This window comes from Lampetra planeri, chromosome 39 (genome assembly GCF_965212315.1).
Source record: "Lampetra planeri chromosome 39, kcLamPlan1.2.h2, whole genome shotgun sequence".
NCBI classification, from domain to species: domain Eukaryota; kingdom Metazoa; phylum Chordata; class Hyperoartia; order Petromyzontiformes; family Petromyzontidae; genus Lampetra; species Lampetra planeri.
This window is the reverse complement of record NC_136145.1, coordinates 3,822,684-3,836,966: the sequence shown is the minus strand read 5'-3', so window position 1 is coordinate 3,836,966 and position 14,283 is coordinate 3,822,684. Positions and strand designations below refer to the sequence as shown.

The window sequence follows — 14,283 nt, the reverse complement described above, 5'->3', positions numbered from 1 at the left end:
AGAAGGCCAAGCCGTGGCTTCAATGGTCAAGAGCGAGCAAACAAGCGAGAGGAAGAGAGAGAGGGCGAGATTTGGAGTGGATGCAAAAAAAAAAACATGTGTGAGAAATTGCTAGAAACAGAGACTCATACGATCACACGTTCGCGACGCGTGGACACGCGGCGTCGACAATGCCGGGCGCATTAATGAGTCCCCCCCCCACCCTCCACCGCACCCTCAATTAGTGGGTTCAAGGCGAGGAATAAAGGCAGGCAATCTAGCTGACGATCCGCTATCTCGATTCACAGCCTTCCCCGCCCAACCTCGCTCAAGCTCAATTATAACCCCTTCCTTGCCCAATGTGCCGTGGCCGCGCGGCAATGGTTGCCAACTACGTACGTACGCACGCGTGCGTCAAACTTCTTTCACGCCGTGCGTAGCCAACGGTGCTCATCGGAGGCGCGGAAACTGTAACGGACGACAGTAATAGTAACTATTTTTTTAGCTTTAGAGCCAGGTTTGGTGGGCCAGTCAAGGATGAACTCTCGTGTTGAACGACCTAAGTGTGGCTTTGATGGACGATGGTCAAGTAAAAGTGTTGGCGTGGCGATTGACCTATGGAAAACGTCCGAGGGAAGACGTCTATTGGGGAGACGGAGCGTGCAGCGCCCTGCATTGGCAGGACCGCGATAATTTGGCTGTGGTGGCGGCTTCCATCCGGCAGTGGATTGACCACGGCCGATGAGGTGGCATAATTGGAGGGAAAGACTGCCGTTTTACGAGAAGCAATTCACCCGAATCACCATGTCAGTCGATGGCTCTGCAAAAGCAATTTAGCCGCATGGGTCGAGAAGACAATGGATTGGCTATATCATTAAAGTCCCTTTGACAGAAATTAGATTCGGGCCAGCATAAGCAAAATATCCCCCGTTTCGCCTTTAACAGACTGTTGGGGCAAGTTCTGTTTGCTTGCACCTTTGAAAGCCGGGACAGCACACGGAGGGAGGATGGCCAGGTCCACACCCTCCCACCTTTGTCTCCCCAGTGACGATGTTTACACATCACACTGGGCACTCATTTGAGGCCGAGTCAACCTAGGGGAGGCCCAGGAGCGGTTAAGATAATCGTCACTGGTGTTGGCCGTGAGCGGGAATCGAACTCAGGTTGCTGGGGGTCGTAGCACAATGCGCTAACCGTTATGTATGCTACTGCTCCCTTCACATAAAAACAAAGACAAAGATCCCCCATATAGCCTTAACAAACTAGGAGCAAGTGCTGTTAGCGAGCACCAATGAAGGCCGGCACAGCATACGAAGGGGTGTGTGGCCAGTGCCATGCTCAGCCGCCTTTGTCTCTCTAGTGGCGATGTTTACTACACACCGCACCAGGTACACACGAACACACACACAGATTTACACTCGGGCAACTATCCGTTTACAAGCCAGGACAGATTATTTTTGAGCTTATCTCAATTAGTGAACACCTCTCAAAGGCACACACCACATACACCCGGCCACCTTTGTCTCCCTAGGATATGGTGCCAGCATGCATACATACAAAAGTGCCCCACCAAAATATTCAACCATTTTCTCAATTCGAGAAATGCGTCGATTCATCGTCTATTACAACTTCTAACTGTTACGTATCTGGTCACAAGAGGCTTCATGGGGTATCTGGCCCTGTGCTCAGTATCGGTGATGATTTAAAACAAACCCAGTATTTAAAATTTTGTGTGAACAATCAGCTCATAACCACACGATGAAGGCTATATATATATCAGATATTGCTCATTAAAATCGGACCACTGCAGTTCAGCCTCAGTCGGATTAGAAGCAATTTAACAGCGGGCTAAAGAAAACAGCACCACGCATGCTCGGTTTTAGGTTTGGCGGATCACATAAAGATGGAGCTATCATCGTGCGCGTGTGTGCGGTGAGGAGCGGTAGAGTAATGGCAGTGTAGCGGTTAGTTACCCGAGTTCGCTTCCCGCTCACGGCCACCAACACAGTGACGATTATCTGACCCGGATCTGGGCCTCCCCTAGGTCAACTCAGCCTTAAATGCGTATCTAGTGCAGTGTATAAACAACGCCACTAGGGAGACAAAGGCGGCTGGGCGTGATGCTGGCCACCCACACCCTCTTGTGCCGTGCCGGCCTCCATAGGTGGCTGCTAACAGCACTCGCCTCAACATTCTGTTCAGGCTATGCGGGGGATCTTTGTCTTTCGTGCACGATACCCGCCTGTAGAATTGGGCTGCACAGCAAGCAACGGTGGAGTCGTGACGCCGTGGTCAATGCAGCCAAAGCTAGCAGCAGTTATGAGCGATATTTGAACTGGTCCTGGGCCATAGACTCTCACAGAGACCCCAAAGATTTACTCGGAGACTGGTAGACTCAGCGAAGACATAAACACCTGAAACCCCATCGCTTCCAAGTCCTTGGCGACTCTCCCATCTAAATCACAATTTTGATGCAAAGCTGTTGATTCTTTATGATAACTGTATTTGCAGTTGCGTTTGACTTGTCTGTTCCCATATTAGTAGTCTGTCACCCTATATCTATTTAATATGCCTTTGATCGGTCTAAAAGTAAGTTGCCAAAGCGGACTGACACTGTAGGGAAATAAAAAATGAAGTTTTGATTTAACGTTGAATTAAATTTGCGCAGAACTTTCGATTTCTCAGGTGATACAGGTGATTTCTGAGGCGATAAGGTGATTTCTGAGGTGATACGGTGATTTCTGAGATGACACAGGTGATTTCTGAGGTGACACAGGTGATTTCTGAGGTGATACGGTGATTTCTGAGGTGATACAGGTGATTTCTGTGGTGATAAAGGTGTTTTCTGAGGCGATACAGGTGATTCCTGAGGTGATAAAGGTGATTTCTGAGGCAATACAGATGATTTCTGAGGTGATACAGGTGATTGTTGAGGTGATAAGGTGATTTCTGAGGCGATACAGGTTCTTTTTTGAGTAGATACAGGTGATTTCTGAGGCGATAAGGTAATTTCTGATGCAATAAGGTGATTTCTGAGGCAATAAGGTGATTTCTGAGATGATAAGGTAATTTCTGAGGTGACTCAGGTGATTTCTGAGGCGATAAGGTGATTTCTGAGGTGAACAGGTGATTTCTGAGGTGATACAGATGATTTCTGAGGTGATACAGGTGATTTCTGAGGGGATACAGGTGATTTATGAGGCGATAAGGTGATTTCTGAGGCGATACAGGTGATTTCTGAGGTGATACGGTGATTTCTCAGGTGATACAGGTGATTTCTGAGGCGATACATGTGATGTATGAGGTGATAAGGTTATTTCTGAGGTGATACAGGTGATTTCTGAGATGATACAGGTGATTTCTGAGGCGATACAGTTGAGTGTGTGTGTTTATGTTCTGACTTAAAACGTTCGTGACTGCAGGAATTCATATTCTTGGTTCTTTCGGTAAAGTCACAATGTGTGACTTTACCGAAAGAACCAAGAATATGTTTATGTTCTGATTGCTTTTTGCCTCATTTCTGCACTGCACTTTGTTTTATTTCATTTTATTTTTGTCACTTTTGGTGACCCGGGGTCGCACCTTACAAACGAGACTCTACGCTCGTCTCTATTGAGTTCTCACCCTGGTTTAAACAAAATAAACGTGAAACTTGCCGACACGCAGGCTGATGCACCGCTAGCTTCAGAGTCCCAAAATGGAGACAACGCCATCTCCTCGCACGTTGCGGACAGCACTAAAATTGGCGTGTAATTTCCCAAAGCGCACTGACCAAGCACGGTGAATTAAATTCGACGTGAGGCGCACAGCGGCACACTTATGGCCTTCAGGTCATCATCCAACATTATAAACTATCATCGCTAAATACATTATTGTATATATTCTTCCGGCTGCCGCTTGGGGGCACAATGCCTGACGGAGAGGCTGAAGAATTTGTCAGCTGCCGACACAACCTTGGATTTGATAACCGCGCTGCTCGACAAAAGGGCTTGAGGCGACACGCGGAGTGGTGGTGCTAAGGATAAGCAAACCAAACAAAACCTCAGGGCCCCCAAGGGGCTCAATTGGTCCTGCAATCCTTCATGCAGGTATGTACGTTGAACTTATTTCACACCGTACGTTGCCAAACCTTGCATAAAATATGCGATCGAATTTAAAAAAATCCTGGTGAAAAGGAATAATAATGATTTTAAAAAAACACCCTGATGAATCGCTCTCACCCCCTATCTATCGGTGCCGTTACTGGGCCGTGTGCAACAGGATGCCGAACCTGTCAAGGCTAATGATGATGTGAATTATTACATGGTCATAATGATGATTACTATTACTTTGTGATGATTAGAATGGTGAGCGATGATTTCATTGTTATTATGATGATGATTATTGGTTAGTTATGATGAAGATAATTATACGGTCATGATGATAATTACAGGAGTATGATGATAATGGCGATGATGGGATTTTGACTGCATTGTCATTATGATGATTATCACGTAGTGATGCTGATTGTGGAAATTATGACCATGGTTGCAAGGTGATGATTATAATGATGATATCGTGATGATGATGAGATTTAATAAACTCCAACAGAGATTATTACTCATAACCGTTCGATCTAATTGATTGATATAGTGAGTGAGTGATATTTTGACGAAAACAACAACAGTAATTTTTAAAGCATTAACTCTTTTTATACGCGCAGAAAATCATCGCAAGTTGCCTTTGTATAAAGGAGAATCCTACGTTGGGACGACTGGCCAATTTTGTGAAGATAATATTATTGTAGTGTATGTAATATCATCACAATCGCCATCCTATTTATATATATTTAATCCGAATATATATCAGTGAAAACATAGGCAGCATGTAGCACTTTCTCGATCTTTCCTGCACGCCAATATGCGACACCTGCTATGCTATGAGAAAAGTCTAGATGCCTTGTGCTGCACTTTCAACAGGTGAATGTGCTAATGGAATTCTTGAAAAAATATATATATCTGCTTTACGTGTTATTACCGTATTCTCTGTATTATAGGATGCACCTCAAACTTTTGCCATTAAATACAGGGAGGAGGGGGGGGGTGCATAAAAATCAGGATAATACGGTAGTTTGTTATTGCATTCGTCATCATGAGCCCAATGATCTATCCACTGCTGGATGAAGGCCTCCCTCCCTAAGCTGACGCCATCTCCCATGATGTTGCTGATGTCAAAGTTGTGTGCGGGGGCAAATGTTGTTGATGCTGTCAATGTTGCTGGACTTTGTTCGTGTTGACGACGGCAACGACGATGATGATGATGGCATCACAGACGATGGTGATTGTAACTTAGGCCGTTTATGCTCACGATTTGGTCGATGCTGACATTGCCGACTGTGTTATAATCCAAAACTCCAGGCATCCTCGCAGCAGCTGCTTTTGGCTAATCATCAAATGAAAAGGTGGTCACCGCATAGCGTGTTTTCAGATGCGCTTCTGCAGCCATCTGGAATGCTCTTCCTTCCGATATTAGGAAGCCACTGGAGCTTTGCACTTTTAAATCAGAATTGAAAACTAAGAATTAGCTTTTTGTGTTTAGTTTGTTGTTCTTCCCCTGCACCTCCAATAAGCACGAATGGCTACGAACGGTGCGATGGAAGTTCAACATGACATACCCACTTCGTTGCGGACGGCGCCAATGTTAATTTCATAGATTCACACATTACGCACATTGGATGGCGTGTGTTAAAATTACATGTTTTCATTCATGTTGTTTGTAATGGGTTCACATCACCCCACAGCCATGTAAAATAAAATTGCAACGCGGGGGGGGGGGGGGGACGTAGGGGGTGGTGGTTGCAGGGGTTGGAGATGGTTCGATGGAGAATTTGCATTTACAGGGCACTGAACTTAAATTCCTCAGCAACTCAAAGCGCCTCCGTCACATCTCGCCTCAACCTTTGCAATTCCCCGTTGTCATCTAGCCTAGAGGACCCTCCTCTCCCCCAGCGACAAGCCTCCCTGCAAAGTACAGGGAGAAGGCAGCACCAGCCTGCCAGTGGGTACACTCTGCCAGAAGGGAGAATTAATTTGGCTTTGTGGTGTGTGGGGGTGGGTGGGATTCTTTTCTTTCTCCATTTAAGAAATGTTTTTTTTTGGTCAAATTTCTACCGTGATACCGGTGCGCGTGGCCTAACGCCCACTGTGAAGCAGAGGGCATGCACTTACGGTGTTTATGCTTTGAAGCTTAAAAAAAACTATTCAAACTAAACTTGGTTTTTTTCAGATAAGGCCCACTGAGCTTTAGAGCTGTTTTTAAGAAGCGACCTGGCCACAAATGATAGCCCAACGAAGTGGCTAATCACGTGGAAATTTACAGCAGCCAAATGCTCTAAACGCATGTTGATTCCAAATTTGGAGGGAAAAACTGAAAAATCCACGCGACCACGGGGAGAGAGACACACAAACTCCAAATATAGAGCAGGCGTCAGGGTCGGAATCGAACTCACAACCTCCCATACACCAGGCGAGGCAGTTAGCGTCTTACGCTCGCAGTATTATTCAGGGCGACCTATGGGCTCGTGCCTCGCGACAAGTGGCAAAAAAACACGCATCTGCTGGGCCAAGTCAGTGATGTCGCCGTCGTTGTTGGCACTCACCTCCACCGGGGAGGCCGTCATCGCTGAAAGGCTGAGTGGTTGTTTCTCCAAACAGGACTCCATTCACGGCCTGCGACACAAAAGAGACAGAGATGGGCCACGGCCGCGACGCGCGAACATCCACTCGACGCCTCCCGTCGCCACGGCCGCAGGCAGTGCCGACCAATCGCCTCCGCGATTGCGAGTGCTGCAGAAATTTCTCTCTTGTTCCCGAATCGTTTCTTTGTTGCCATAAAATGTATGGGGCCGGTAATTTTGTGGCCACCAACATTAAAAATTCCCCTTTAGAATTTTGTGCTTCAAGGTTTTTTTTAGAGCTGGATGCAAGGCCGTCCAATTTCACCAGTGCTAGCAGAAGTGCCTCTAGTCGAAGGTGCTCCAAACAGCCACTCTAGTGGAAGCTATTTTGGCATCCTCTTCCACCCTGGCTAGACGTCTTGGGAGAAGCATCATTATCCTCAATTTACCAGAGCACTTACGCAACCTGCTGATCAACTTACTATGACGAACCCATTTATTCTGCTGGGTGTACAGAGGCAGGAGGATTTAAGAAACGTGCACTATCGTGTAAGTCAGGGTTTATTCTGCCAGAAAAGGAGTCAGGGAGTGATTAGAAGCTATGCACACATCATGACCTATGACCTGGGTCCGAACAAACTGCGATAACAATTTTGAAAGAAAACTAATCTCGTGGGATTTTAGAAATTATTAATTATCTCCGCATTCCTCTGAAGAGAAATTTAATTGAGAGTTTGGGAATAGTATTTGTGAAAGTAATGAAAACAAAAATCTGGGAGATTTAACTTTCATAAGTGTTGTATTGCACACGCATATACCAATTGTTTCGGGGTTGATCCAAAAATGTGATGTTACAAGAAGTGTGCATCACTTCAATGGTGTCACGTGTGGAATCTTCTCACCAAAGTGATGTCGAGTTGGCATTGGATAATGTTACTTGTGTTGGCAGAAAGAGACGCTAAATTATTAAATGATGCCAATCATCTTAAAATCTGAAAACATATCCCAAATTGTCCTTCAAGTTACGAAAAATCTAATTCATTTCCATCGGACATCCATCCCTCATGTTTATTATTTATGAGAGCACCCTTCACAATAGAATTGTCACAGAGAGGTTCACAAGTAAAGAAAGAGAGAGGGTGCGTGCACGTATGTGTATGTGAATGTTTTTGGGGAGCGGTAGTATCGCGGTAGTGGAACAGTTAGCGTGCTGCGCAACGAACCTGGCAACCCGAGTTTGAATCCCGCTCACAACCAATAACTAGAATATCTGAACCGGTGCTGGTCAATTTAGCCATAAACGTGTGTGAACATCGACACGAGGGAGACATAGGCGGCCGGGCGTGGTGTTGGCCTCCTCCATATGTGCTCACCAACAGCACTTGCCTCAACAGTCCACTGAGGCCACACAGGGGACCTGTGCCTTGTGGCAGTTTTATGTTGTCGCTGTTGTGGACATTTACCAGGCCGAGGGCGTCCCCTGCGTTGTGCACGATTGGCCGGATGCTTCTCTGTGTGCGGGGAGGCGGAGTCTGGGGTCGGGGCCGACTCTTGAGGCCAAGCCCAGCGGCCCGAAGGTCGGGCGCCGGGTCGCCTCGAGCCTGCACGCGGAACGGGACGGGACGGGACGGGGGGGGGGGGGGCGTCACGATGGCGGTGATCGTTTTTTGAGCCGAAAGCTCGACGGTCGGTTTAAAAGGAGGGCGCCGAGGTGGGGGGCCCCGGCGGGACTTTTCAATTCCCGAGCGCCGCTCGCCGTCAGTCGGACAGCTGCAGAGGGGGATCCGTTGAATTCAGGGCAGCCAGGAAGCAACGTCGTCTGACGGGGACTGAGGACAGTGGCGGCAGATTCGATTGGCCTTTTTCCGGCAAGTGAAAATGAAAAAATACATGTAAAAGCGTGTACTTTTCTTTTCCCCTCCTCGAGTTTTAGCCCAATTGTGCTGCGGAAGAGTCACGGGATCAAGACTCCATTTGTATCTCTCGCACAGCGGTGCAGCCCTTCATGTTAGAGGCAGGCTCAAGGAAGGCAGCGCCAGCTGCAAACCTCTGAGATCGTTACACGTGGCCTCTGTTCCACACAATATAGAGCAGCACTCTGAACTAAACTATTTTGTACTTTATCAGGTAAGGCCCGCTGAGCTGTACAGCTCTTTTTCAGAAGCGACCTGGTCACAAATGATAGCTCAACGAAGTGGCTTATCGTGTGGACATTTAGAACAAGCCGAATACTCTCAACGCACGTTGACCCGGAGAAAAATCCATGCGACCACGGGCAGAGAGAACATGCAAACTCCAAATATACAGACGTCTGACTCGGGATCGAACCCACGAACTCCTGCATACTAAGCGAGGTAGTTAACATCTCTCCACCACTCTCCCCATGGCAGGCAAACCTAAAAATATATAGCAATCTCAGAGCTGGAATTTTTCCAAATAAAGTAAGGGACCAAATTCAATGTGATCAAATGTGTGCAGTCATTCGTGACTGGGCTGAGATCATCGGCTCACTCCACGCGAGAACTCGGTTTAATCAAAGGCAAATCGAAACCTGTATTTGAACCGAGGCTCTCAGCTGTGCCGGCTCCACGCTGTGACCTCTTGAGACACAAAAGTTGTCTTATCCAGATAATAAGGTGATCATGGAGGTGCACTTTTTTTTCCCACTCATATATTTTACCAAAAGTCAGGGGTTGCATCTTGTAGTCCAGTGAGTGTGTGTGTGACCAACGCGGTAGTGTAGCAGTTAGCATACTGCGCTATAAACCCGGCGACCCGAGTTCAATTCCCGCTCACGGCCAACACCAGTGACGATTATCTGAACCGGTGTGTAGGTCGACTCAGCCTCAAATAAGGACCTGGTGCGGTGTGTAGTAAACATCGCCACTGGGGAGGCGCGGTGCTGGCCACCCACCCCCTAATGTGTCGTGCCGGCTTTCAAAGGTGCTCGCTGACAGCACTTGCACCCAACAGTCTGTTAAGGCTATACTTTCCGGCAGTGTGTCATAATTCAGAGGAATAAGGTAGCACGCAGACGGCACTATAATAATCCACCCAGCAGGCGTTCAAAAATATGTCGAGGGAAATAATTTCCGCAGATGCGCATAAATTGCGGAGAACAGGGTCAACAGCACGGACGGTGGCCAGAAAAAAATCCAAACTTGTAATGCGCGGAGTGCGTGACGGTTAACTTGTGAGCACACATTGGCTCGCCAAGCCACTGGCGAATAGCGCAGCAGGGGACCGAATGAATTCCTCATGAGGGATGCGCTGTCTGAAATTGCTGACTCCAAGACTCGTGCACGTGCACAACAGCGACAACAACAGGAGATTGAATTAATTAATCTAGAAAAGCATCAACGAGTTTCTACAGTCTTCCACGTTGAGACGAATCGCGAAATCGCCGCCGACGTTACGATCCATCGTTTATGTTTTTTTGGGTTAAGCCACATAACTGTCTGAGCGGATTTCACGTCGTTAAGAACCCCCCACCCACCAACCAACATGGACAAACCTAACCGCCGTGCGACGTACGAGAAGCGTTACAACGACGAGCGCTTCGGACTCGCTGGCCGGCGAGCCGAAGGCTGGTTCTCACAACCAAATCTAGCGGCTGTCGTAAGTGTGTACGCTGAAACTCCTTTCGCACCGTACGCAGCCAACCGTGCTAATCGGAGGCGCGTTAGATACGCGACGGTTCGTTTGAAACTGCGTCAAACATCATCAGGGCACGTAACAGGAAGTCAGAATAACTGCATTGTGGGAATTGCAAGAAAATATCTTGAGAAGTGAAGGGCATGATTATTATTTCAATTCAAAGCTTTTGTGACTGCAGAGATTCATATTCTTGGTTCGTTCGGTAAACCACAGCAAGAACATTTTCTTGCTGTGGTTTTCACACCTAATGATGATTGCTTGTGTTGCAATCGAAACGTCGTGAAAATTTAATTGTTTTATTTTGATTATTTTATTATTTCCTTTCTACGTGACTTGACCGAAAAAACCAAGAATATGATTATTATTGTTCGTAGGGACGCTACCGTGGTGTAACGATCGGCACATTGGGCTTGCAATTCAGAAGTTGGCCGACACGGCAGTTGAAACAATGGTGTGAATTTCTCAAGTCCCTGCCCTCTGTCTCTGTCCACCGAGCATCAGCACACACGGGTTCACCACAGTCAGTGGCAGGTCACATGTGTTGGGGTAAAAGTGTGGATACTCCCACCTCTTCCAGGCTGTCTGGCCAGCATGAAAGAGTAGGCCAAATACCATCTATAGGGGCTCTACAGAGCTCCTTATAGTGGTGGGCTCTTTTGTCAGCAGTGGCGTGGTTGCGAGATGTTAACTACCTCGCCTGGTACGCAGGAGGTCGTAGTTTCGATCCCAACCCAGAAGCTTGTATATATGGAGGTTGCCTATCTGTCTCCCCATGGCCACGTGGATTTTTCTCCGGGTCCTCCGGTTTTTCCATACACATTTAGAATCAGCGAGCGTTTAGAGTGTTTAGCTGCTATAAATGTCCACACGATCAGCCACTTTGATGAGCTTTAATTTGTGGCCAGATCGCTTCAGAAAAACAGCTACACAGCTCAGTGGGCCTTACCTGGTGAAATAAAAATAGTTAAATGCAAAAATAGTTTCATTATTATTAAATCAGGGCAAAGTGTCAATCATACTTTCTTTCAGCAACTGACCCTGAGTGTAACCTCCTAACCTTCACCCTAAACTTGACCCTGAGCTTTACCTTGCTGATTCCCGTCACACGCCGGTTGCGGAAGAGGCCAAAGGAGCGAGCGGGCTTCTCAAGACCTGGAGCGGCGTCTCCCCTGCCCGGACCGGACTCTTCACTCCCTGGCCTGGTCTCTGGCAAACCTGGACCGGATTCCCTGTCGATCCTGTAGCAGTAGGAATGCACAGACGCTCAGTTAAGGCATCGTCAATTCCACGCTTCGTGCTTCTAGAACCCAGCCACAAATTCGTATGGTACAAAAATCCCAGATGTTTAATCCTATACCGTTGTGTAAATGTGTCGGTATCCAAACCCACTGGTCCTACGTATATAAAATGTTACGTATATATTTAATCCTGTCCGAAATTCTAAAGTTGCATCCCTGTAACATGACAGGTAGCACTGGCTTTCCTGAGGTCTGTATCCAGCAGATAATTAATCATGGCCAATAATGATGGCGATCATGATGATGCTGTCTTTTTCAATTGCGTTTTTACACCCTAACCGCTTGGCAGATGTGCTCGCTAAAATTCCCCACAGGGGCCCCCTACGGTATAGTTGTCATGGATTCAGGGTTTCCATTCGAGAATTATGTTTTTGTTATCGGCGGTGTTCATACACTTGTGGGGTTTTTGTTGGCTGGCAATGTACAGGCTGAGTGGGAGCAGGCAGCGAACGACGAGGCTTAGCCGGCTATGGAACGAGGATGGAGAAGATCGAGAGGTTGGACATCTGTGAAGAAGAGCTTAATAGCTCATCGGATACCCCCAGTATGAATACATCTTCTGATCCTGATTCTGCAGCGATGTTGTACAGAGTGGTAGGTCGACTCAGCCTCAAATGAGTAAACATCGGCACAGAAAGGTAACCGGGCATGGGTGTTGGCCATCCGCCCCCTCGTGTGCCGTGTCAGCCTTCATAGGTGCTGCTCGCTAACAGCACTTGCCCCAGCGGCCTGTTAAAAGCTACACGGGGGGATCGTTGTCATTGTGTGGCTGCACACACACACACGCACAACAATAACAACCGCCATTCACCACTAAGTGGTGGTGACGTCACCACGATGCCTGTGCCAGGCCAGGTGCACCTTGAGGCCACGTGAAGCATCGAACGCCCACTGGCAGGAGGTCACGGGGCAGACCCAGGTGCCACGGGTCGACTGACTGAGATGACCGAGATGACTGGCTGATGCACCACCTGTGCCCCCCTACTGTGCCAACTTGCTGTGCTTTAGCCACCCGCATACACATACACGCACACACGTGCGTGCGTGCGTGGCCCCGATAGGTGCACTCACTCGCGGAGGAAGTCGTAGATGGAGAGGCCGCTGTGATTAGGCCTCGTGTCTGAGCCGGAGCGACCCTGTATGCCCGCACTGCACACCGTCACACCACCACAGCACCACATCATCAGCAGCAGCAGAAACAACAGCAGCAGCAGTACCATCTGTAGCAGCAGTAATGGCAACACCATGAGCATTATTTTGACCGGCATCGGTCGAAGTCAGCAGTGGCATCATGATCACCATTGGCATCACCAACAACATGATGATGATCATCAGCAGCTCTAATATCATCATCACCATCACCATTGGCATGCGCATTACCGTTGTGCTCATAATAGTCGTCAGCCACAGCATAAACTTCATCAGCAGCATAATTATCATTAGCATCTTCACTATCACCATGATTGTCATCACAATTATCATCGTCATCGCCAACGGCAGAAATCATCGTCGGCATCATTAGCGTCATCAGGATCATCAACATTATAATAAGTCATCAGCAGCAGCAATGTTACCAACAGCAGTATCATGACCATCATCATCATCATCAGCAATGTCACCAACAGCACGACCATGACCATCATCACTATCATCATCAGCCACACCAATGTCACCAACAGCAGCATCATGACCATCATCACTATCATCATCAGCAGCAGCAGCAGTGTCACCAACAGCAGCATCATCATCAGCAGCAGCAGCACCCTGTAGCTAAGCAGGTGAGAATCCACAGACGTGTTGTCTTGTAATTTCAGGAGAGGCAATGGGGTCACAGCAGCGGTGCTGAAGTGTTTTCAATCCGCTGCGGGTAACCATGTAAATCTTGCCAGCATTTGTTTTTTTTTGTAGCAGGTAATTTTCAGATTATGGTCCTGACAACCGTGCTCAATTGGACTCTTATTTCACACGTTGGTTGCTGGCTAATTCCCAACAGATATGAATAAACTTTTTAAAAAAACTCAACGATTAAAAAACAACTCAAGTAAACAAAAAAACTATTCAAAACTAAACTATATTTTTTATTTTACCAGGTAAGGCCCACCGAGCTATATACACCTTTTTCAGAAGTGACCCGGCCACAAATGATAGCACAACGAAGCGGCCTATCGTGTGGAATTTTATTACAGCCAACTACTCTAAACGCGTCGTGTTGATTCTAAATGTGGAGGGAAACACCGGAGGACCCGGAGAAAAATCTACACGACCACGGGGAGAGAGAGACATACAAACTCCAAATATACAGCAGTCATCAGGTATCGGGATCGAACCCACGACCTCATTCAGACGCTGTCTTTCCGACAGACCTGTTCTTCACCTGAGGACGGCTGCTTGCGTTGTGGCCGAAACGTCGTCAGAATTATTTTATTAAGTTTTATTTTTATTATTTTATTATTTCCCTTCTACGTGACTTTACCGAAAGAACCAAGAAGACCACGACCTCCTGTACACCAGGCGAGGTAGTTAACAGCACTGGACTTACTCGTGCTTCCGGATCAGCTCCTGCAGCTGCTGAAGAGACGACCTGTAGGCACACACACAAAGACAAAGATCCCCCACATTAGCCTTTCATAGACTGTAGGGTCAAGTGCTGTTATCGAACACCTGTGAATGGCCGGCACGGCAAACGAGGGGGTG

At 47.4% G+C, this 14,283-nt stretch overlaps 1 protein-coding gene across 3 annotated transcripts in view; it reads right to left on the bottom strand.

The window, feature by feature from the left end:
• The window catches only part of LOC144731512 (uncharacterized), a 76,101-nt gene that overhangs the window by 30,154 nt on the left and 31,664 nt on the right, over positions 1–14,283 (bottom strand). For all 3 annotated transcript variants that reach the window (XM_078612620.1, XM_078612619.1, XM_078612621.1), the window contains 5 exons: positions 14,129–14,170; positions 12,661–12,738; positions 11,379–11,529; positions 8,098–8,235; positions 6,617–6,686 (listed from right to left, as the gene is read on the bottom strand). In XM_078612620.1, the coding sequence (XP_078468746.1) occupies positions 6,617–6,686; positions 8,098–8,235; positions 11,379–11,529; positions 12,661–12,738; positions 14,129–14,170 (479 nt within the window). The remainder of the gene's footprint in view (positions 1–6,616; positions 6,687–8,097; positions 8,236–11,378; positions 11,530–12,660; positions 12,739–14,128; positions 14,171–14,283) is intronic.